Source organism: Delphinapterus leucas, chromosome 1, assembly GCF_059928025.1.
Source record: "Delphinapterus leucas isolate spDelLeu-1000000601 "Yukka" chromosome 1, BTC_Dleu_Yukka2, whole genome shotgun sequence".
In the NCBI taxonomy this organism is placed as follows: Eukaryota; Metazoa; Chordata; class Mammalia; order Artiodactyla; family Monodontidae; genus Delphinapterus; species Delphinapterus leucas.
The window spans coordinates 72,724,432-72,747,194 of record NC_143129.1 but is presented as its reverse complement, the minus strand read 5'-3'; the positions used below and the strand labels follow the sequence as shown (position 1 = coordinate 72,747,194).

At 43.8% G+C, this 22,763-nt stretch overlaps 1 protein-coding gene across 3 annotated transcripts in view; it reads left to right on the top strand.

Moving 5' to 3' along the window:
• The window catches only part of LOC111170409 (carboxyl-terminal PDZ ligand of neuronal nitric oxide synthase protein), a 307,338-nt gene that overhangs the window by 206,266 nt on the left and 78,309 nt on the right, over nt 1-22,763 (top strand). For 2 of the 3 annotated variants that reach the window (XM_022565546.3, XM_022565536.3), the window contains exons 3-4: nt 3,022-3,114; nt 11,471-11,529. In XM_022565546.3, the coding sequence (XP_022421254.1) occupies nt 3,022-3,114; nt 11,471-11,529 (152 nt within the window). Of the gene's footprint in view, nt 1-3,021; nt 3,115-11,455; nt 11,530-22,763 lie in introns of all 3 variants that reach the window. The other variant, XM_022565535.3, reaches the window with a different exon arrangement.

Here is a 22,763-nt window from a genome sequence, read left to right as displayed (position 1 = left end):
CTACCATTTGAGTACCTATTCTTCAGTTGGAAAGGGTTTGGGACATCTGACCACCAGACAGGTGGAGTAGGTGCAAAGTGTGTCGAACCTAAGAGCCTTCTAAGCAGCAGTCAGGTAGTACATACTGGCAGCTGTAACAGGGGCTAGAAGCCTATTTCATGCCTCTTCTGCCCTCTTCATTTTGAAGCACTCCAGAGAGCCTTCCACCAGCTGTTGTAAGGCGGAGCACCTGTATTGTCACTGTCACTGAGATTATAATGCAATCGTTTGGTCATGCTTCTCACAGTAACGTGTAGTTACGGTGCCCCACACACCATAGAAGAGACGCCTGGGAGTATGTGCACAGTGATCGAATTAGAGGCTGTTTTCCAGTTCCAGCTAAAAGAGAATGTTGAGCTGCATTTTGAGTTCTTAAGATCAGGGTATTACAGGCATGGCCAACGCTGTCAAAACACGAACTGTGGAAATAGTTCAGGTTTCAGATACACAAGCAAGGAGCTGGTTGGGCGTCTCTTGCGAGCCTTGGGTCGGGGGATACCGATTTTAAAAAGATCCCAGAGAGAATGAAACCAATAGGGTGGTGGACCAAACAAGAAAGAGATACGACCAGCTACCAGATTTTCCTGGAAATATAAGACATTTAAGGGTCTGGTTTAGCAGGCAATATGCTCTCTGAAACCAGGGCTGGGAGGTGACATCCTGCCCTGCAGAGGTAGGTACTTAGTATTCACTGCTTTGACTTTTTTTGCTGGAAAAAGGGAAGAAGGAAGTGCGTGGAGCTTGTGAGAGTGACGTGCTGGAAGAGAGCAAAGACAATAAAACAGGCAAGGATTGACCTGTCTAGGGCAGGTTTTATCCACCTCCGGTGTTTCCTGGACTCTTAAGCCCTTGTCTCCCCCCTGAGTTCATCAAAACACACCTCTCTGCCCTCCTTCGACCGGCAGGAGCAGCTATGATTTTAGTGATTTGTCCCTAAGGGAGGCACAGCTGAAAGACTGTGTTCATTGAAAGCCTGTGAGCAGAGGTAAATGCAGGTGAGGTCAGGAAATGGAGCTGGTTCACCTCTCCCAGCAGGCACAAGGCCAAAGTCAGCCAACTGACAGATCCTCATGCTAGCTCTCCCACCCAGAGGTAATTTCAGTTCATCTAGAGGTGCACCTGAGCAGAATGCTGCAGTCAGGGGACACACCGCAAATCGTAGCCGTGTCCTGAAGTGCATGCCAGTCACACAACTCTAGCCTTCACCAGCTTACAACCGTTGACCTAGAGAGAAGTTTGTTACGTGGCCGAGGCCCTCTTATAAGCCAGACTCCAGTACAGATAGCACTTCTCCCCATCCTGTCAGATACACTTGCTCTCTTTTATTGTATTACTCTTAATTGGCTTTGGGTTCCCAGACTCTGAGGCAGAGTCTGAAGCTGAAGTTTTCTTCTCTTTCTCCTATGTGTCTGCTGCTCCGGTTTGCTCTTCTTTCAGGATCGCTGGTAAAAAGGACAGCTGTTGGCAGGATAGAGTGATGGGGAGGCAGGGAGAAGTGACTACCAGACTGGGGAGTGATGTATGTTGCCATCACCTGGAAACTCAGATCAGCAGTAAACCAGAACCTGCCCTGACGATGTAAAGAAAAACGTTTCACCTCAGTTAGCTAGGTCATGTCCTTGTCTCTAAGAAGCTGACAGCCAGTGGGCATCAGCAGTAACTCTGCAACAGAATAAGAAAATGAGTTGAGACCTCAGTGGAAGGGCTAGAATACAGACACGGTAAGAAGCTCTAATCTGAGTTCTTAAAATCAGAGTATTAAATGGCATGGCCAAGGGAAAGTTCTGGATTTCTCGTGAGACTTTCAAAGTAGGTTATGTTTTCATCTTGTTAGGGTGGATTAGGTTCATATCTGTCAAAATAACCAAGTAGAAATAGTTAGGTTTTAGATGTCCAGGCAAGGAGCTGGACGCCTTACTAAATAAGCTTGGGTGGTGGCATGGTGGGAAAGGGTTTTGAGTATAAAGGGTCCCAGAGAAGAGAGCCTGTAGGTTGGAGTAGAGATTTTGGCCCCGGGTCTTGTATTGTTATTGTTTTAATCTGTAGGCCAGATCTTTGATTAGAGAGCGTGGCAGGTTAGTTTGCTAGGTGGTGATACCAAGACGGGAACCAGATGGAAATGGGTAAGCGCTCAGAATGAAGTTCAGTGAGGAAAGTGTAGAATTATTCCACCATTCTGAATATCTGCACAAACCTAAGAAGTGGCTGTGAGTGAGCAAATGGGATAGAAAAGTATCTGGGATTGAGGACGAGAGCCAGCATCCCTCAGCAGTGTGGTTGTGGTTGAAGCAGGCCTATTCAGGATTGCAAATAGAAATTTAGAATATAGGGTTTGTAAGGCAATGCCCTCCCTTATAACTCTCATTAGTCAGATCCTTTCTAGAATACTCTCTAGAACATTTTAGGTTAATGGGGCTATGGGTGGATTTGGAGACTGACCTACAGATAAAGGAATTCGGGACTTGAACTTGCAGAGAATAACTTAGATATCATAATGATCTTTAAGTATGTAAAATCCCTGATTTGAAGATGGGTGCCAGCTCTTCCTAACCTTCACTGAGGTTGGAATAGAGCCCCAGCAGCATTTGGGTAGACACGAGGAAAACTTGCCCGCCAACGCAAGTCATTAAATGTCAGAATGAGTTATTGAGAGAAGGTTCTGGATTTCTCATGAGGTTGTCAAAGTAGGCTCTGTTTCCATCTTGATAGAATGGATCAGGTCCATTCCCATGGCCCTACCTGATAGCTGAGTGGTGAAACCAGTGACCATTCAGAGTCCCTGTTCCAACCCAAATATTGCCGAGCCCCTGCCTACAGACATCTGCCTGCTTTTACATCCCCTGAGGTGCTTGATGCCCCCAGAAACGGCATCAGCCCCCTAGACCCATCTGTGGCCCCCTTTTCCAGGTCATGAGCTCTCTGGGGCTGTGCAGATGCACTGATCTAACTGGATTGTGCCCTTTGTTCTCTTCTCACTTGCAGTATGAGTTTAAAGCCAAAAACATCAAGAAGAAGAAGGTGAGCATTATGGTTTCAGTGGATGGAGTGAAAGTGATTCTGAAGAAGAAGAAGAAGGTAAGTGACTCTGAGCCACAAACTCTGGTGAAGAGGGAAGGAGGGGAGGTAGGCATGGGATAGCTTTTCTTTCTAGGCTACCTTCTGGACACACTCCTTCCCTTATCTGGTGAGGTGGTCTGCTTTGACCAGCAACAGTGTTGAGAGGCTACAGCTGGAGCAAAGGGTGAGGCAGGGGCCCAAGGCCTAGTCAGCTGTTCGGCTTGCTCAGTCCTCGTATCCCATGAGTGACAAGGGTCATCTCCTGTCATCCTGGCATTCATACCCCTTCCCCCATTTGATACCTTTGCCTTTGAGTCTTGATCTTGGGAAATGCTTTAAATTCAAGTGTGGACAAGTAGCAGGATTCAGTGGGGGAGGGGATAAGAGGCGACTTCCTCAGAAGTTGTCCCATTCTGTTGCAGGAATAACTCTCAGTTCCAGCTGAGGTGGCGTCCGGCCCCGTGGTGTGTCCTTGTGTCCTCTTGTTACAGTTATTGCTGCTTTAGCCCATCTATTTAAATAGTCCCTCAAGACCCAGCCACTGCTGCTATTCAGCCTGCAGGAAGGCTAGAGCGTGGCCAGCATGTTGCTTTTCACTGGGTCAGTGTGGCACGCTGGAAGGAGCCCTCAGCTGAGAGGAGAAGACCTGGGTTGTAGTCCTGGCGCTTCTTTTTCTGACTGTGTGGTTCTAAGCAAGTTATTTTGCTTTTTGGAGCTTCAATTATAAAATGAAGAGTTGGATTAGATGAGCACTTTACCCTTGTCAGATCAATTATTCTGCACCAGCTCTGGCACCGTGCTTTTCGGTGCTTGCATGTGTTTGTATAGGTCACCTGTGCTTATTCAGGTTTTTGAGAACCTTCTGGGCTACAGAGAAAGCAGACCCTAGAGGCCAAATAGGTTTGTGTGTTTCTGCCCCCTGAACTCCTGAGGCAGGATGGGAACCTCAGAGGTTAAACACTTCCCAAAGCAGCCACCAAGCCCCCTCTGTTTGCCTAGCCTGTCCATGACTGTTGAATGGTGGTATGCCTCCGGGCTGTGGGGAGAAGCATGTTTACAGGGACTCCCTGCTCTCCAGAGAATGTTTTAAGGGCAGGGGCCATCTCTGTAAGCTCAGCACTCACTTGGACACCTGGTACGTGTAGTGTGTTTCCAACGATTTTGGCTGTTGGCTAGCTGGGTAAATGAACATGTTTTGTGTATCATGGTCATTAAATCAGGAAGAACTAAGTACTTAGCAGTTGGGTCAAATGAAGTCTCATTTGTTACTTTTGGCTATCACATTCTTCTCCCTCTTTCTCGTCTGTCAACCTTCCCATTTAAAAAAAAAAAAAACAAGGATGAGAGCCTTCCCAAGCGTAGAGAGGCCTCGGTGGAAATTGCTAACTTTATGAGTGGGACTTCTTCAGTACCTCTGATCTTCAGGTGCTCTATTCTAATGCAGGCAGTAGCCAAGTATATTGTGATCATCTCTTACTGAGATGTAAAAAAAAAATCTTTTTGGTTATATTAATGTGTCTAAAATGCTGTTATCTTTTTTTTTTTTTTTTTTTTTTTTTTTTTGCGGTACGTGGGTCTCTCACTGTTGTGGCCTCTCCCGTTGCGGAGCACAGGCTCCGGCCGCGCAGGCTCAGCAGCCATGGCTCACGGGCCCAGCCGCTCCGCGGCACGTGGGATCTTCCCGGACCGGGGCACGAACCCGCGTCCCCTGCATCGGCAGGCGAACTCTCAACCACCGCGCCACCAGGGAAGCCCTAAAACGCTGTTATCCTGAACTGATGCTAACAGATAATGAATCTCAAATTCCCATATGAATCTTAGGTTGTATTTGTGGTGTGAACCCAGCTGCTAAGAAAATTGGCTTTGCTTTGTTGTTTCTCAATCAGTATATTTTCTTCAACTCCCAACTAGGCCCAAGTAACGATCTTTCCTGTGTATATGGTAATGATTATTTATTATAGTATTGGAATCACACTCTTGCACCATTTGCTAGGGAGGGGCTTCTGAATAAGGAAGATTAGTCTTGAACTTCATCCAAAGGAGTTTTCTACAAAAGGACCCTAAAGGGCCTCTGTTTCTTGTGGTTTCTCATATACACCAGTAACTTTGTTGGGATAGCCTAAAGCATTGTTCTAGAAAGGCTCTGCTGTTCTCATTAACAAATATTTACTGTGTCAACCATGTTCAAGGAACTGGGTAGGATACACAGGGGTATTAGATATGGACCCTTTCCAGCAAAGTTAGCTATTTTGAATGACACTATATGCATACATTGGTCTATCATAGCTCCTGTAGCATTGCATTGTAGTTATTTGTCTCTTTACCCCGTAGGCTGCGAGCCTTTGGGGCCAGGGACCATGTCTTCTTTCCAATTCTATTTCATCTGTTTGAGAGGGTAGAAGACCAGTGGGGGCAAGCTGATGAACGTAATTACACACTAAGATGGTACTGAGAACGGCTAACAATAATAGCTAACACTGATATTGAACCCCCGCCATTTACCAGCCTTGTTTGATGCAGTGTATACTTATTAGATCCACACAACCATCCTGTGAGGTAGGTACCATTTTAAGGCTTGGTTTGCAGAAGAAGATTAAGCACCTTGCCCAAGACCTCAAGTCCCACCAGTGGTGAAGTTGAGGTTTGAACCAGGTCTGTCTTGTTCACATCCCAAGTGGGTTCTTCCTACTACCATGTTGCTGTGTGTGTACTAAACTCTTCAGAATCCTTTAGAGAAAAACTGCTCCATAGGAAATGCCTAATTAATTAATCCAGTGTCTTTAACGTCTAGCCTTTACCCTGTCACTGGGATATCACATCACAAGGAAACTAGTTTCCTGCTCAAGGAGTACTGTTAGTTCCTATAGAAACACACAACTTAGATTTATTTGGGTAAGAAAAGGAGGCACTTAGAATTACAGAACCAGAATTTGGGAGAAAGAGCTTTAGGAATGCTCTAGTCTGATCCCCTAATTGACTAGATGTGGTAACAGAGGACAAGAGAGGCCCGGTAACGGTCCTGAGGTCACCCAGCTAGTTATGGAGCCAGGACTAAACTGAGTCCGGTCTTCTTTCTACCATGTTTTCTGCTAGTTTTAAAACAGGCATATTAGGAATTTTGTGCGTTGTGTGAGAACTTATTAAGTGCTTCAGTTTTGAAATGCGTTTTCTGTATCTATTAGGTTATACCTTAAGATGGGTGGTAGCTGTGTTTTCAGGCTAATCCTGTTCTGTCTGGAGGCATGGAGAACTTGCCAGGCTGAGTTAATGTGGCCTTTGCACGGTGATTTAAAAAATTTCTTCTTATTTTTTGAGAAGTCACCATTGCTTTCAGGAGCATAAATAATGGTAAAGCGGACAGACTCTGTGATGTGCTTACTGGTAGTTTCCAGTAGGGATAGGAAATAAATGGAAATACAAATTCTTCCTCTACTTTTGGGTCCCTAGGGAAGGCCTTCAAAAAATGCCATATCCATTTCTGGGTTCCAAACGGAGGAAGGAGCTCTGTGATAGTTATCCCTGACTCTGTTTTCTGTTCTTGGCCCTGTTCCAGGCAGACCTCCCTCTGAACCAGTTCTCATATAATATTCCCTGGCAGGAGATTTTGGAATAACAAAATGGCTGTCACTTTCCACGGGGGACTGGATATTTGCACTCATTAGATAAAGAAAAGAGAAGAACCTAAGCTCAAGGATGTGCTTACCTCATTCGGCGGTCTGATAAAAGCATACGCCGAAAGCCTGTTACCCTCTCCCTCTGTTGAAAGTGAAAAGCTTCCTGGCAGTGGAACGTGAAAACCTTTGAATTCATCACTTAGAGTGGCAAAGAGAACGTGGGGTCTAGAGGTAGACAGGTTGGACTTTAATTACCCCTGGACTAAATGGCCTTGCAGGGGAGCAAGTTAACTTCCCGAGCCTCATTGTTTGTCTGTAAAGTTGAGATGAATTTTGATAGTGTCAAGGAAGCAATATGTAAAGTTCTTAAATGGAAGAAGGGACTTTTTTTTCCCCCATATCAACTGGGAAATTTCCTGTGAGAACAAAAAGTGAAGCAGCTGAATATGACTTTCCTGTATCTTTCCTTTTTTTTTTTTACTTTCTCACTTTCTGTGTTATTCTAGGTCCTCCAACAAGTAAATGCCAAGACAGGATTAAATGCCTGTGGGAGGAGGTGGGGAGGCAAGGCTGGGCTAGCTGTCAGATTTCAGTGTGGGTCTGACTCCAAGTGAAGGAGAGAGGAAGGAAGGAAGCAGGTAGGTTGGGTAAAGGTCTCTGAGAGCACAGCACGGTCTGAGGAAGGTTTGGCAGGGCCGTCAGGGAGTTCTGAAGCCAGAGTCATCTGTCAGAGGATCCCTGTGTCTCCTAGGAATGGGCTTCCTCAGGATCCCCGCACACTGGTCATTGTCTGGGGGCAGGGCCGCTGCGCGCACGTAATGATGGGTTTCAGAATGCAGCAGCCGGGGCCCTTGGTTAGTTAAACTTCCTGTTAATTGGAGGTCTGTGGAGCACCTTCTTGTGATAACATCTCTTCTCCAGAAATTTTTTACTAGGCAATATATGAAGCAGAACCTTCTTTCAAGTGAAGCTACTCTCTACATCTCATGACTTTTTAATTACCTTGGAGTAAGGAATTCATTTTTAAAAGAGAAGAAAAAGGGGAGGGAAGGGGAGACTGCTGGGGTAGGGAAAGGCATGGAGAGAGACAGGTTAATAAACTAAGTCAGAGGCCTCTTAAAAGGCTCAACAGTGCCTTGAGTGTCCTTTGTAGGTACGGAGGGGACAAAGAGTAAGAGAAAGAAGTGATACCCCAATTCTGTATATGTATGGCAAAATGCCAGACAGCTGCCCCAAGGGCACCAGTCTGCTCCACTAGGTGCTCTGCCAGACCCACTCATATTTTTACCCCCTTTTCTTTATATTTATGGAGCTAGTGAGGAGGTAGATCTTGTCTCCCTGGGCCTCACTCATTGGCCTCAATGCTGGTACTGTTTGTGCTCCCAGTGATACCAGTGAGGCCCTGCCTGAGCCTGGGCTTCAGGTGCAAGGAGCCTGAAGACCAGCCTCGATCAGTCCTGCTGGTCCCCCTGGGCTGTTTGCAGTGAGTATGGCTGTGAAGGGTGCTCTTTCCCTCAGAAGCACTCAGAGAGGTGCTGACAGCTTTAAAGATGTATCCCCTCTTCCTTTCCTCTTCTCTTCCCCGCCTCCACCTCCTTTTCCACTCCCACTTGGACTTGAAATGTCTTCATTTCCTGGCATATGTTGGAGACCATAGCTCATTGAGGATAGTGGGTAGCAAAACTGAAAATTTCCTCACATAGCTACCAAGACTCCAAGGCTTATTTCCAAGCACTAAAAAAAAAAAGTGGTTTTCAGGTGTAACTTGGAGTTATGTGAGTTTTCTGCGGACTATAATTACCATTCAATAATATGTCTCTGTTTTATGGTTGATGCCAACTTTGATTTATAATCCCATAAAGGTTGATCAGTAGCTTTCCTTCCTGTTTTCTTTCTCTCGTTAACCTTTTTTTTCTAAAATTTTTTCCTTAGAAGAATGTTTCCATATAGAAAAGTGAGGAGGGGGTGATCTCTTTGTGCGTGTGTTTTTTTCTCTACACTGTTTGAAAAATGGAGGAGATGTGTAAAACAATGTCAGAGCAAAGAGAAGAATCAAATCGTTTTTAAGGCACGCATTACCTCCCTCTGAGTTACGCTATTCAGATAATACCATGTTGACTCTGAATTGTACCAGAGTACCTGTACGGGTCAAAAAGTCAGGAGAACCTGATTCTAGTCTTGACTGGGCTATTAACTAGGGGGACACCTTGCTCAAGAAACTGCACTGCTCTGGGTCTTATTTGAAAGATGGTGGGATAGGAAGGATATTGAGTGTGTGGCAAGGAGGAGTGGAGAGGCTTTAGTTATCAAAGTGTTGGAGCATCATTCAGGCATTGAGGAGATTGGGGTGAAATGCTCCAACCATATTTGCCTTAGGTTCTTGAATAACTGATACATTGTTGAGTCCCATCTGCCCTCCAAACCCTTTGAGTTATTTTGATAATTTCCTTATCCCTGCATAGATTGAACGGACTCATGCAAGGATTACTGCAAGACCTTTAAAGGGAGATCTAATGGGATTTTATGGATTTTACTTAAATGGATTTTAATGGGATTTTCAGAAAAGGAAAATTAGTAAGTAAGTAAGTGAAAAGATGTTTACTATTTTTGGCCAGGATATTCTATACCGATGCTGATACCACTTTAAAAAGGAAAGTATTTTCTGCCTGCTGTGGACCCTTCTGAGGTTCCTCAATAAATTAACACAAGGTTCCCTGGGAGTCTGGTCTCTCCATCCTTCTCCTCATGTCTTCCAGAGAAAGAAAAATATTTATTCTGTATTTTTTTTTGCCTCATCATTCTTTCTTTTTGATGAATGTATTAGTTGCATTCCTTAGACTTGCAAGGAGGAGTCGTGCCCAGATCAACTTTAACAGAGGCTTATTTCAGGCTAGGCGGAAACATGGGCTGGCACACAATGCTTCCTCTTCCTCAGCGGTGCAGTCTGTTTGAGTGGAAAGTATGCAGCTGGTCACAAAAACCACCTACCGTTCCTGGGGGTTCAGCCTAGGCTCCGTCTAGGACTCGGTAGTCTCCCAAGAGAGGATGTGAGTGGGTGGAACTGGATCTTCTCATCGCGATGCTCAAGGACTAGGCAGGTCTGGCCAGCCCCTCCGTGACACTTGACCTTCTTCATGTGCAGTCAGCTGCTGACCCTGAGCTCCGTCAGTCACGGCTGGGTTAGCAAGGATGGCTCATCAGATGCACACAGCATGAGCCAAGTCACCCACACTCAGAAAGAACCCTCTCTGGGGCTGCTTTCCTCCGAGGGGGGCAGTGGGTGTCGGCAGCTTCTCAGAGGCTTATGGACTTTTTGGTGCACTGAGTTATTAACTCTTGTGTTAACTTTGAAAATTACATCAGAGCAGCAAGGACTCGTATGAGCAGACTTTCTTGTTTGTTTGTTTATTTGTTTCTTTGTGGGTTTCTTTTGCGGTACGCGGGCCTCTCACTGTTGTGACCTCTCCCGTTGCGGAGCACAGGCTCCGGACGCGCAGGCTCAGCGGCCATGGCTCACGGGCCCAGCCGCTCCGCGGCATGTGGGATCTTCCCGGACCGGGGCACGAACCCGTGTCCCCTGCATCGGTAGGCGGACTCTCAACCACTGCACCACCAGGGAAGCCCCCTGAGGTTAGTTTTAATCTCATATATCCCAGACTCGGAGCCGAAGAAGCTTGCAACCTGGATATGGCACAGAACCCCAACAAAGCCTGCTCTCTCTCTAGCCAGAGGAGGAGGGAAGGGACGGCATAGCAAGGCAGGAAACTTCCAGCCAGACAACACAGAAAAACGGGCTCCCCACCACCCAGGCCAGCAAAGACTGTGAGTGGGAAGCCTAGACTCCCCCTTTGCCAGGAGTAACAAGGGATTCCAGGCTCTCCAGCTAAGAAGAGTGCAGGGACTTTCACCCCTGCCAGCTGGTAATGAGCCCCCTACCCCCTTTCCCTTCCGTGGGGAACTGAGTGTGTTCTTCCCCAGGTGTCCTGAACAGCATCGCCCCTGTGACAAAGGCCAGTGAAGGTGGAGCAGAATCCTCTGTCCCTGCACCTACGGGTGGGACCTGAGGGCATGTGGTGGCTGCTTCTCCAACATGTTGGGGTGCTACTGACCTCATCAAGCATCTGGGGTCTCCAGTACTGCCCCAGAATCCTCTTCCCCCACCTTCCTACATCCTCATTCTTGTCCTCATCCCCAGCTGCTAAGGGATCTGTCTCCTTTGTGTTCACAGAAAGTTAGGTTCAAAGCCAGGTGAGTATCCTCTTATGGGCGGCTGTAAATGTACTAGTTAGCTTGTCAGGCTTGTGTGCAGCCTTTTCTCCCCCTCTTTAAGGGAGGGAGGCTGGGGTCCACACATCATTTGCATTTGATGGCATCATTCAGTCTCTATGACCCCTTCTCCCTTTTGCGCTCCCTGCCTCTCCTGTTCCTCTGGAGTAATGTATAATCTTTTATTTTTCCTTGGTGATTTCTCCATGAAAGTATGATTTAGATTGCAGTCTCCTGAGACCCCTTGGCCCCTGCCTACCCTCTGCACCCGTGGAGGCACTCTCCTAAAGTGCTTGAAGGAAACTGATCAGACCAGATACGTGACATTTTCCACTTGTTCTTTTGGAGCAGTCGACTCCAGGCCTCTTATAAGGAGGGAACAAGGCCAGAAGCAAATGCATGTGTTTGCATAAGCATTAGTAGCTCAATGTGTGCCCTGGTTCTGTAGCTGAGGACAAGCCTAACTTATTCATTTACAGCTTCTTTTATTGCAGAAAAAGGAGTGGACGTGGGATGAGAGCAAGATGCTGGTGATGCAGGACCCTATCTACAGGTAAGAGCCCAGTCCCCAGGGTACACCTGTCCACTCTGGGAGCCATCTGTTGGGTTGGTGCGTCCAGACAAATTAAAATAAATTTCTCCTTTTTCCCTCCTGAGACCTGTTATTTCTGTAGATGTAAGTACACGGAGCAAATCTGCTCTATCTTTAAGAAAGAGAGGAAAATTCTTCTAATGCTCAGTAGCACTAAGGGAACTATGAAGGATTTCTGCTTGATGTTTAATGCAAGTCTTTTAGTTGTCACTTGAGGCCTTTTCATTTTGTGCTAGATTTATTTTAACGGGAATTTTTTTCTCACTTTTTTTTTATTTAACTGAAATTTCATAATTGCATATATGTTGATAAAAATGAGAGAACTGGGTTTTCCCGTTACGCTATACTTATAATTCCCCACAGTTATCTGTTCTTCCTTGCTGCCCCTTCAGAAACTGAGCATAGATAAGGGGGTTATGATCATTTGGGACAGCAGAAAGTCACATATAAAATCCGTAGAAACGGCTTTTACAATGAGACTGGTATTCCTATTCAGATTAGATGACTGCCGTTCATGTGTACTCTCTGGGCAGAGGGATACCTGTTAGCAATACATACAGAAAGCCAGGGCCCTCCTGGGACCCACGCAGGGCCTTGATTCATCTGTGTCCTTCTTCTGTCCTAAATCTCCGCTGACCAAGCCCTACCCCACCTCTTACTCCTTCCTGTTTTCTTCACTGGGGGGAAAGGGGTATTAGCTATTCTTTTGGGATTTGGGGGTCGAGATTTAAGTTTTGATTCTGTCTACTCTCAAATTACTTGCCTTGGTTGCCAAAGTGAATTAAGGTTGGAGCTCACCTGAGAACTTGGCATCGTGGTGGCCCTGCTAAGTCAAAGAGTAGCTGCCTGTGAAATGGAATTTCCATTCATTCACATATGTATACATATTTAGAACACTCATCCCAGGTACTGTGCTAGGTAATTTAGTAGATGGCGAAAATAAGTTATGGTCCCTTGTTCTCAGGAAGCTTTAGTCTAGTAGGGAAATGGAGTCCTGAACAAATCATTGTGGTACAAGACAGTGTGTCTGACAAAATGGATTTCTTTCTCTGTGTTTCTGTTGCACTTGTGTTTGTTGAAATACTTGTTATAGTTACTGCTACTTCAAAATGAATCTGTCTTTTGCCACTGGGCTGTGAGGCTCTTGCCAGTGAAGAACTGTGTTCAACTCACTTTTGTATTTCTAGCACCAAGCCTGTGTCTGTTCTCTATGAGGCATTTAGTAAATGTGTGATGGGTGGATGGATAAATGTATTGAATTAATATCTGAAAATTAACGTAAGTGGTATGGTGATTCACAGGAGGGAATAATCACTTTCTACTTGAGTGATAACGAAAGGCTTTAAGAAACAAGTTGTGTCGGAACTGGGCTTGAAGGATGTGAATGGACAAAACCTCTATCATTTGCGCTTTGTAAAAGGAAGTGTTTCTTGTTTTTTTTGTTTTTGTTTTTATTTTTTTACAGTGGCATCATATCCATACAAAAGCGACCTCTGGGTGGGATGGTGGTCATGAACTTTAACCTTGCCTTTTCCTGGTTTGAAAGAAGGAACTTTCCCCAAAGTTTTATATCCCAAATAAGCTGTTGTTTTTATTTTTTATAACAGCTTTATTGAGGTATAATTGACATATAAAAATTGAGCATATTTAAAGTGAATAATTGGGTAAGTTTTGATATATGTGTACACTTCTAGAACCATCACCTCAGTCAAGATACTGAGCATATGTCTCCCCCAGAAGTTTCCTTGTACCCTGTTGTAATCTTTCCCTCTCTCCCTCCCTGCTGCATCTCCCTGCTGCCCCCCAAGTCCCCAGGCAACTACTGACCTCCCTTCTGTTAGTAGAGATGAGTTTGTGTTTTCCTGAGTTTTGTATAAACAGAGTCATACAGTGTACAGTGTACGTATGTACAGTATACCCCCACTGTTTTTTGGTCTGGCTTCTTTCATTTAGCATATTTATTTTAAGATGCGTTCCTTGCCATTGCATATATCAGTAGCTTATCCCTTTTTATTACTAAGTTGTATCCCATTGTATGAGTGTAACACAATTTGCTTAGCCGTTCACATGTTGATGGACATTGTGGTGGTCTCCAGTTTTTGACTCTTACAGTGAAAACTTCTGTGACTGTTCATATTATAGTCTTTGTATAGACATATGCTTTTATTTTTCTTGGGTAAATACCCAGGAGTAGAATGAATGACTATTTGTTAGGTGTACGCTGAACTATTTTTTTTAAGTGAATTTTAAGTGATTATCTTTTTGGTTAGTGAATCTCGGAGTGATTTTTAAAGTGCGTCTCTTTATTTTTTTTAATTTTTATTTATTTATTTGGCCACGCCCTGTGGCATGTGGGACCTTAGTTCCCTGACCAGAGATGAAACTTGCTCCCCCTGCAGTGGAAGCGTGGAGTCTTAACCACTGGACCGCCAGGAAAGTCCCTGTTGAACTTTCTATGAGACTGCCAAGCTGTCCCGCTAGTGGTGGTTGAGAGTCCCAGTTCCTTCACATCTTCGCCAACATCTAGTATCATCAGTCTTTTTATTTTTAGCCCTGCAAGTATGTGTGATGTAGTATATCCTTGTGGTTTTAATTTGCGTTTTCCTAGTGAGTAATGATGCTGAGCATCTGTCCATCGTATGTGCCATTTGTATATCTTCTGTGAAGCATCTGTTCAAATCTTTTAGCCCATTTTTAATTGGGGTGTTTTGTTTTCCTTTTATTGAATTTTGAGGGTTCCTGATAAATTTTGGATACATGTCCTTTATCAGATATATGATTTGCAAATATTTTATCCAAGTCTGGCTTGTCTTTATCTTAATAGTGTCCTTTGAAGAGGTTAATATTATCATTTTTTAAAGTGTATGGGTTGTGCTTTTGGTGTCATATTTAAGAAATCTTTGCTAACTCAAGGACACAAAGGTTTTCTTCCTGTGTTCTCTTCTGGAAGCGTTATAGTTTTAGGCTTTACGTTTAGGTGTATGATCTATTTTGATCCAATTTTTTTTATATGGTGTGAGGGATATATCAAAGTTCTTTCTGGGGGTTTTTGTTTTGTTTCAGTTTGGGGTTTTTTTGGCAAATGAACGTCCAGTTGTTCCAGCCTCATTTGTTGAAAAGACTATTCTTTCTCCACTGCAGTACCTTTGTTAAAAATCAGTTATCCACATCTGTGTGGTTTGTTTCAGAACTCTTTATTCTGTTCCGTTTATCTAATTGTCTGTCTTGACACCAGTACCACAGTGTCTTGATTGCTGTAGCTTAATAACAATCATTGAAATCAGGTAGCCTCACTCTTCCAACTTTGTTCTTTTTCAAAGATTTCTTCCAATTAGTATTAGTATGGTATATCTTTTTCCATTCATTTTTAAGAAGAAAAATGGGTTTTGGTGGGGAGTAGAAAACATCAAAGAAATCTTAAAGTGAATTTTTCTTTGGCCAACCTCCACGCAGCAGACTTTCTGGTTGTAGATTTCTTGTGGATATCTTCCTAATCTATCAAAATTTAGCAACCTGTGTTTATGAACAAAGGAATGCTGTTCCAGTTTCCTAGATACTTTTTCCCCCTCATGTATTAAATTGTGGGTGTTTTAGTCTCTGTATGTGTGTATTTTGTATATCTATTTGCTATGGGTAGATGAAAGAGGACTTTTTTCTAAACTGTATGTGTCCCGTTTTATCATCAATAAGAACATTTATTATCATGATAATACAGTAACATTTACAAGTGAGCTTTTTCCTGGCTACAATTATTTTTCTGCCCTTAAGGAACCACTCTAGTTGGATTCAGTAGCACTGCCGAAGAATACGTAGTTGCTGTGCCTTTGATGAAACACAGGATTACTGCAGCGTTCACATTAGGAAAACTCGTTTATGGTAAAACATATTCTTCCTAGTCAAAAGAAGGGACTTTGCCACAGCAGTAATGAAGTTTTTGTTTTTTATTAAGTCAAAATTTCAACTTGAGTCTTCTGCATCTCTCACCTAGAATAATAGAATCATGTTTTTTAAATTGTGATGAGATATATATAATATAAAATTTGCCATTTTATCCCCTTTTAAGTATACAGATGAGTAGCCTTAATTACGATGACAGTGTTGTGCAACCGGAAGCACTGTTTCCAAGATGTTTTCATCGCTCTAAACTTTGTACCCAATTATGTACAAACTCCTTATTCCCCCTCCTTGAACCCCATGTAACTTTTAAAATCATGAACTTTAAGAGGTTAAAGTACTGTGGTGAACATCTAGTCCATTTTCCCCTCCATTACAGGATGCCTCTGTTTCTCTAAAGTATTTGCTATTATGGTCTTCTTTGTTATGTGAAGGCAAATGTCTTTGTTTATGTAATTTTCGTCCGTTTATCCTAGCTCCCTTCTCTGGAGGTACACACACATAGATCTTATTTTGCTAAAGTTTCTGAAGCCATTCTTTATAACATTTTTTCTAGACTTCCTAATCTCAAAACATCATATTTCTTCATAATATGTGTTGGAATTTAATACAATATCTCATGCTGTCTTATCAGTGTAAATTATAGAGACACAGTTTTACCCTCATGATACGGAGCTTTGCATTTGTTTTTTAAGAATTAGATCATAGTGTATTTTTATTTGTTAAACAAACTGTGTTAGGTCCTAGGTCGTGGTGGATTTATTGTCCAGAATCCTTAGGATATTCACAGTAATTGCTTTCAATCAAGATTTTTAGATCATTCTTTATTTCTGTAGTTTGCTCTGTTTTATTTTTTAGCCTAAATACAGAACTTTACATATACCATTGTTAAATTAGATATATTTCATTTGAACCCATTGTTCATAGTTTTTGGATTCTTATGAATCAGAGCGAATCAGGGAAGCAGGCAGCTATGAGTGTTACGGCATAAGGAATTTGTTTATAGGATTTAGACCTACACAGTTGTGATAGGAGCTGGGAAGTAAAAGCCCAAAAACGACCAGAGAGGAGTCATGAGCCAGCCCTGGTACGTGTTAGACGTCAAGAGTGTCCAGGATGCTAGGTGCGCGTGTGTGCTAGAGTGGAATTGTGCAGGGGCACAGGTGCCAATGTCTGTGAAAGGCATTTGATGGCTTGAAGGTCCTTGATGGCTGCTGCATTTGAGTTTGCAGTGAAGCTTCTGCTGGCAGTTCTGGGTTCACTGTTGTTCAGCAGGGCTGACGGTTATGAAGGACAGCCAGATATGGGGCACGGAAGAGTGAAGACAAATTGCAGCTCACTAGCACCTCCATGTTCATCCTTTCCTGCCTCTAACGAGTGATGACCTTCAGGGCATCATGGCTACTTCATTCTGGCCTCCTAAATCCCCCACACATTTCTCTTGTGAGCAATCCTAAAGTGCAGTTCTACGGGGAAGCGAAGATATACAGTTCTAGCTTAGCTGAGTTCCCCCAGTATAAACCATCACAGCAGGTTCTAGTAACAGGCTAACTATATCCCTCTTCGTTTTCTGTTAAGTGAAACTTTAATATTTTCATCCAAGTCACTGATAAGGCTGTTGAATAAAATGGGAAAGATGGGAAATGTAGACTTCATGTTTTTATTTTTCTTTATTTTCACTTCCTTAGTTAATATGCTTATTTTACCTTTTCTGGTGTAAAGGGCATGCTTATTTTTTTTTAAAAAAGTTTAAAAATAGCACTGGAGTGGTTGTACTGTTACAGAAGTCACTGTGCTTTTGAATTTCAGTCTCCCTACCTTGATGTCTTCTACATTTTAGTCTTATTGGGCACGAATAGAATTAACATATTTGGGTAGAAAAAGTCTCTAGGACATTTATGTTCTTCATGCTAGGGATCAGGTTGTCAAACAAACAAAAATCCTTTTTTTTGTGTGGGAGGGGGCGGTGACCAGAGGAAGTAAATTAATCAACCTGAAGTCTTCAGGAGACAGACTGGAAGTAATTCTCCAGTTTTGAGTATAAACGATCAAACCAGGTAGAGCCCCCGTAGGGTTTCCAGCCATTCCCCAGAAATGGCATTCATTAACATCCAAGCAGTTGGTGAGATGATTAGAAATCAGAGAAAGTGCATTCTAGTTTTGGCCCTGCACATTGAGCTGTGCTTGGATTTTGAGCAGGTCACAGATTATTCAAGGCTAACTGGGAAAGGGAGGAAAGAATGCATGGAGAGCGGATGTGCAGTGCTGGTCACTGTGCTAGGCACTGAGGAAAGCAGTAATTTATCAGTCTGGGTCCAGTGGGGAACAGAACTCACTCAGTGATTTAAATAGGAGAAGGATTATGAAGAATTACTAAGTCGTAACAAAACAATAACTTCAAGATGTAAAGAGCAGTCTTAAGAGTCCTCTGGGGCTGAAGGAGAGTACAAAAAGGAGGACCAATCTGGGGAGGAAGACCCCTCTCCTGGGCTGGGTCTCAGATTTCATTGTGGAGGATGTGTTGCAGCATCTGGATGGCAGAGAAGCTCACTGGGTTGCCTAGGCCAGAGTGGTCCCCAGTTGCTTGGAAAACAGGAAGCAACCCTCAGGGGCTGGGTGCAGGAGAAATGCAGCTGGTCGGTGGGCGCACAGAGGGAGTAGGGGTGTCACTGTGGATGGGAGGCTAGGGATGCTCAGGATCTTTGCGGGGAGGGCTGTAGGTAAGGTGGGACTCACCCAGCCACACTGGGAATGTGAAGTCGCTGAAGATCTGTATTCTGGGCCACGTGGCTGGGACAGACCACCACTAGATGTCCTGCTAATGGGCTCTACAGCAGCTGCAACCAGCAAGAGAAGCCCTTTCCTCCTGCACTGTCCTTCCATTATACAGAGAAATTCAAATAGCCCGCTTACTGTAAAGGGGGGAGTACATAAAATAATTCTGCCCATTATCACAGAGCATGTATTGAAAGGGCAAGAAATTGATAACTGGTACAAGCGATGAGCAAGACATAGTTCTTACCCTTAAATCTATAGTCAGATGAGATTTGACGTATGTTTTCCTCAATCCTAACGACAACTCCAAGTGGTAGAATCTGTCCTTCCCATTCTTAGGATGAAGAAATTAAACTCAGAGACATTAGATAACTTTTCCACGACCGCATAACTAGTAAATGTTTGGAGAAATGCCTGCCTCCCGAGCTTTCGTCTTTTCTGTTTTACTAACTCCACTCAGTGTCGTCCGCCTCTCAAGACAAACGCACTCATTTATTTGCCTTCATATTATTGTTCTGATCATTTCAAACTGATATATCACAGTTCAGGACGTTTTGAAGGACCAAAAAAACTAGATTTTAAGGTAAATGTAATGTTTTCTCTCTTGGGGATTGATAAACCTACTGTGTGATACTTGGTGATTTCTTGGGTAGTCAAGCACCCCATGTAGTATGTTTAACTTAGTTCACAGTCAAGAGTTTAAATGATCAAGTCAGACAAAATTAAGGAAACATGAGTATCCTAAGATTTAGGAAGAGTATCAAATTACAAACAAGGTAAAGAAAAAGAAATTCTGTCTTTTTTTTAAGAAATTGATTCTTAAACTCTAGACTCATAGTAATGAAACTACAGAGTGTGGAAGACAATGATTTTAAAAACAATCTGGAGGGGAAAAATATACTGTCTACAAAGGAACACAGGCTGATAGCAAAAATGGAAGACAAAACATAGTGAATTATCTTTAAGAATATGGTGAGTCAAGTGCTGAAGCTTAGAAAGTACTCCTTTAATACTTTCTTATTATGACAGTAAGGTAGGAAAAATCCTAGGCAGCATTTCTGAAGACATTTTAAATGGAATTAGTTACTATCCTAACTTAGGATATATAGATAGAATTACATAATTAGTTTTTTTTTTTTTCGGTACGCGGGCCTCTCACTGCTGTGGCCCCTCCTGTCGTGGAGCACAGGCTCCGGACGCGCAGGCTCAGCGGCCATGGCTCACGGGCGCAGCCGCTCCGCGGCATGTGGGATCTTCCGGGACCGGGGCACGAACCCGTGTCCCGTGCGTCGGCAGGCGGACTCTCAACCACTGCGCCACCAGGGAAGCCCTCTCTCAGAATTCTTTAAGATGAGTCTCCAAAATCCATGTTGTCCCTCCGAAATCAGATAGAGACCTCCCAGATACAGACAGTTCTATTTTATGAGCTCCCTTCTTTCAAACCTCCACACACCCGAGTCCCCAACTCAAACCCTGGCATGTGTTCCCTTCACTCCATTGTCACTTTATTATGGAGGGAGGGGCCGAGGTATGAAGGATCAGGGAAGGATGAGCAGACTTGGAGCTGGAGCCAGTTCTTTGCTTTGGTTACATGCATGTCTCATTTGTTCTTTCTGTGATTTACAAGGGACAGGGTGACTGTCTCCATCTTCCCATATTATTTTTCTAAGGATGACTCTCTCCTCCTCCTTCAGCCTCCCATTGTGTGAGTTTCTTGAAGGGCCTCTACTAAGCTGGGAAAACTGATAACCAGGAATCTGGAAGCAGCCCAGCCTATCGATCTCTATCTAACTTCTTTTCATATCATTTCTGGGCCAGCCCATCTGAAGGCCATGAGTGTCCATCACTCTCGTCGTGACAGACGTTTCAGGTAGAGTTGATGTTTTTATTCCCTCTAGCTCCAGAACCTTTCACAGACAGTGTCTTTTTATAGATATGCATGAGTAGGAATTACCCAATTTTATGCATGGAGAAGCTTATGAACTAAGAAGGGGAAGGAAAATCATTCATGCTCTCTGGCTTCACTTAGTTCCCCAGGGCTGCTCTGCAATCCATTATTTGTCCCTGGTAGAAATTCCACTTGCTAAGGTGCCAAGACCTTTTCCACCTGTCAGCTCTGTTGGTACATCTTCACTCTCCTTAGGTGACCCCCATCTTCTGGGAGGTTCCTCAGGTTTCCTCCTTTTCTTCAAACATCTTTGTGTCATTGCCCTCTGTCACTCTGTCCCCTCCCTGCCTCTCTGTGTTTTAGACCCATCTTCGCTTGTTTCTTCAGCACCGTGAGCATTTCTATCCTTCCCCCATCCACTCCACCTCTCACTTTCCCTGGGCTCGCCCTCTCTCCCTAGCAATGTGTTCCGGTCTCCCCTGTCCTGAAGTAACCTCCCTCAGTCCTGATAACCCCATTCAAGGGCACACCTTTTGTCAACTCTCGGCTTCCTCCCAAAGCACTGAGTGTGTCCTCACCAGTGCCCACCATCCTGCGGTTCCTTGTAGTCCGACACTGATTTCCATCACTTGGTAGAAATTGCTCCCTCCAAGTTTATTGTCTGTGCTCTCCATATCTCCAGATACAGCAGCATTTCCTAGGTTCTTCTGCAGTGCCACCTCTCCTTCTCCTCTTGTGACTCCTCTTGTTTCATTTTTCTCTGCCTCCTTCTCTTTTGTTTGCTTTCAAACCTACATAGTTATATGCATTTTTTATCTTTCACCATTCTTTATCTTTCCTTAAAAGCAAGTTCTGCGCTTTAATCTTTATAGGCTGATAAAGTCCCTTGTGCTTGGGAAGGCTCAGTAAACACCTAGGATAGACTGTGAGTCTCCAGCAAGGGATTGCAGACCCATAATTCATGCTCTGGCTCTGTGTCCCATGCTTGTGTTAGCAGGCACATCCAAGACTTTCTTTTCCTCTCTCCTTCCTCCTTGTCTTTGATCTCTTCGACTTCAAGGTCATCATATGCACTGTGTAGAAAGCATCAGGAATGCAGAGACAGGTGAGGCACAGCTCACCTCCTGAGGGCTCACCTCCTCAGGGTCCTCACAGTGACCCCTCCTTTCTGTGACAGTTTTCAGGTAAGGCTCAGGGGAATATGCCTGAGGTGTGAGCTTTAACATGACCAAATAATACGTGTTTGTTATTAAAAATAAAGTCGTGACAGAGTTTTATAAAGGAAAAAGTCAAATGCCCTTCCTTCAACATCTGTTCCTTCTAGTACCACTCTGTATGCAAATATAGACACTCAGATGTTTTCTCAAAATCTGATATTCTGTGTATAGTTCTACCATGAGCCTGTTTTTCTCTCAGTAATGTATCAAGGACTTGCTTCCACATCCATACTTACAGTCTTCCCATGGGGGCTTTGACTCAGAGTTCCAAAGTGAAAGTGATGTTTTAGGGCAACCAGTGTGGCATGGAATGCAATGCACCCTAGATTTGAAGAGACTCATGTCAGGGAGGTGAACAAGGGAAAGATTGCCCAGTGATCTGAGGATAACGGGAAGAGTGTCCATATAAAGGGATGTCGTATAAAGACAGCATAGAAAGGGGTCAGTCTGTGAGCTATTGTAACCTTGGGTCATTCAGACTAGTGACAGTCTGAATACAGAGAATAAATAAGGGAGAATCCTCTTTCTTGAGGAGTGGGGGGAGAAAACAAATCCCAGTGACTTCAGCTTGAATCTTTGGTAGTTTTACATCTGCTCTCTGCCTCTGGTGGATCCTGCTTGATTATTAAATTCAATCATGACAAAAGGGTGGAAATTTTTGTCATGATAACACTTAAGCCTAAGCTCCACGAAAGCAGAGACCACACCTGTTTTGTGCACTACTGTATCCCTACTGCCTGGAAGGATCCTTACTACATAGTAGGTGCTCAATAAATACTGCATGTCAAAGCTAGGGCAGGCTTGATTCACTTGTTTGCTGCACTAAAACGTTCATTTCAAAAAGGCTGTTAAGCCTACTTATCATCTTGGTGGCCTTATTCTCTGCCCTTCTTGATGGCCAAAAGCACAGCCCAAAGGAGGCATGAAGCCAGCCAGAGAATGAATACGTGTGCACAGCAGAAAACTGAAGACGGCCACCGGCATGATCAAAGTTTAACCTCTGGATCAGTCTCTCTATGCCAGACCTTAGAGGGCATCTTTTACACTAATAATGATGGAAAATTCAGTTAGGCCAAGTTTAGAAAACTTCACATAATTAAACACTGTCTAGCAGGGAGGGAATTTCCCTGTGGAGGAAGAACCAGGGGAACAGGGAAACCAGGCCTGGTCCCAGTTCTGTTACTAAATGACTGCCTAGTTTCAAATTCCATTACTCTGTGCTTCCTGTTCTCCTTGAATACATAAAGAGAATCAATTTAGAGTTTGTGCAAAGCATCGAAGAGTCTCAGATGGGAAAGTATGTGCAGAGTATCAATAAAACCAGCACTTCTCCCCTTGACTTCTCTTCTTGCTACCAAGTGGGCACTTGCCTGGATGTCCATTGGATGGTCTTGACCTTTTATGGGACACAGACACCTTTG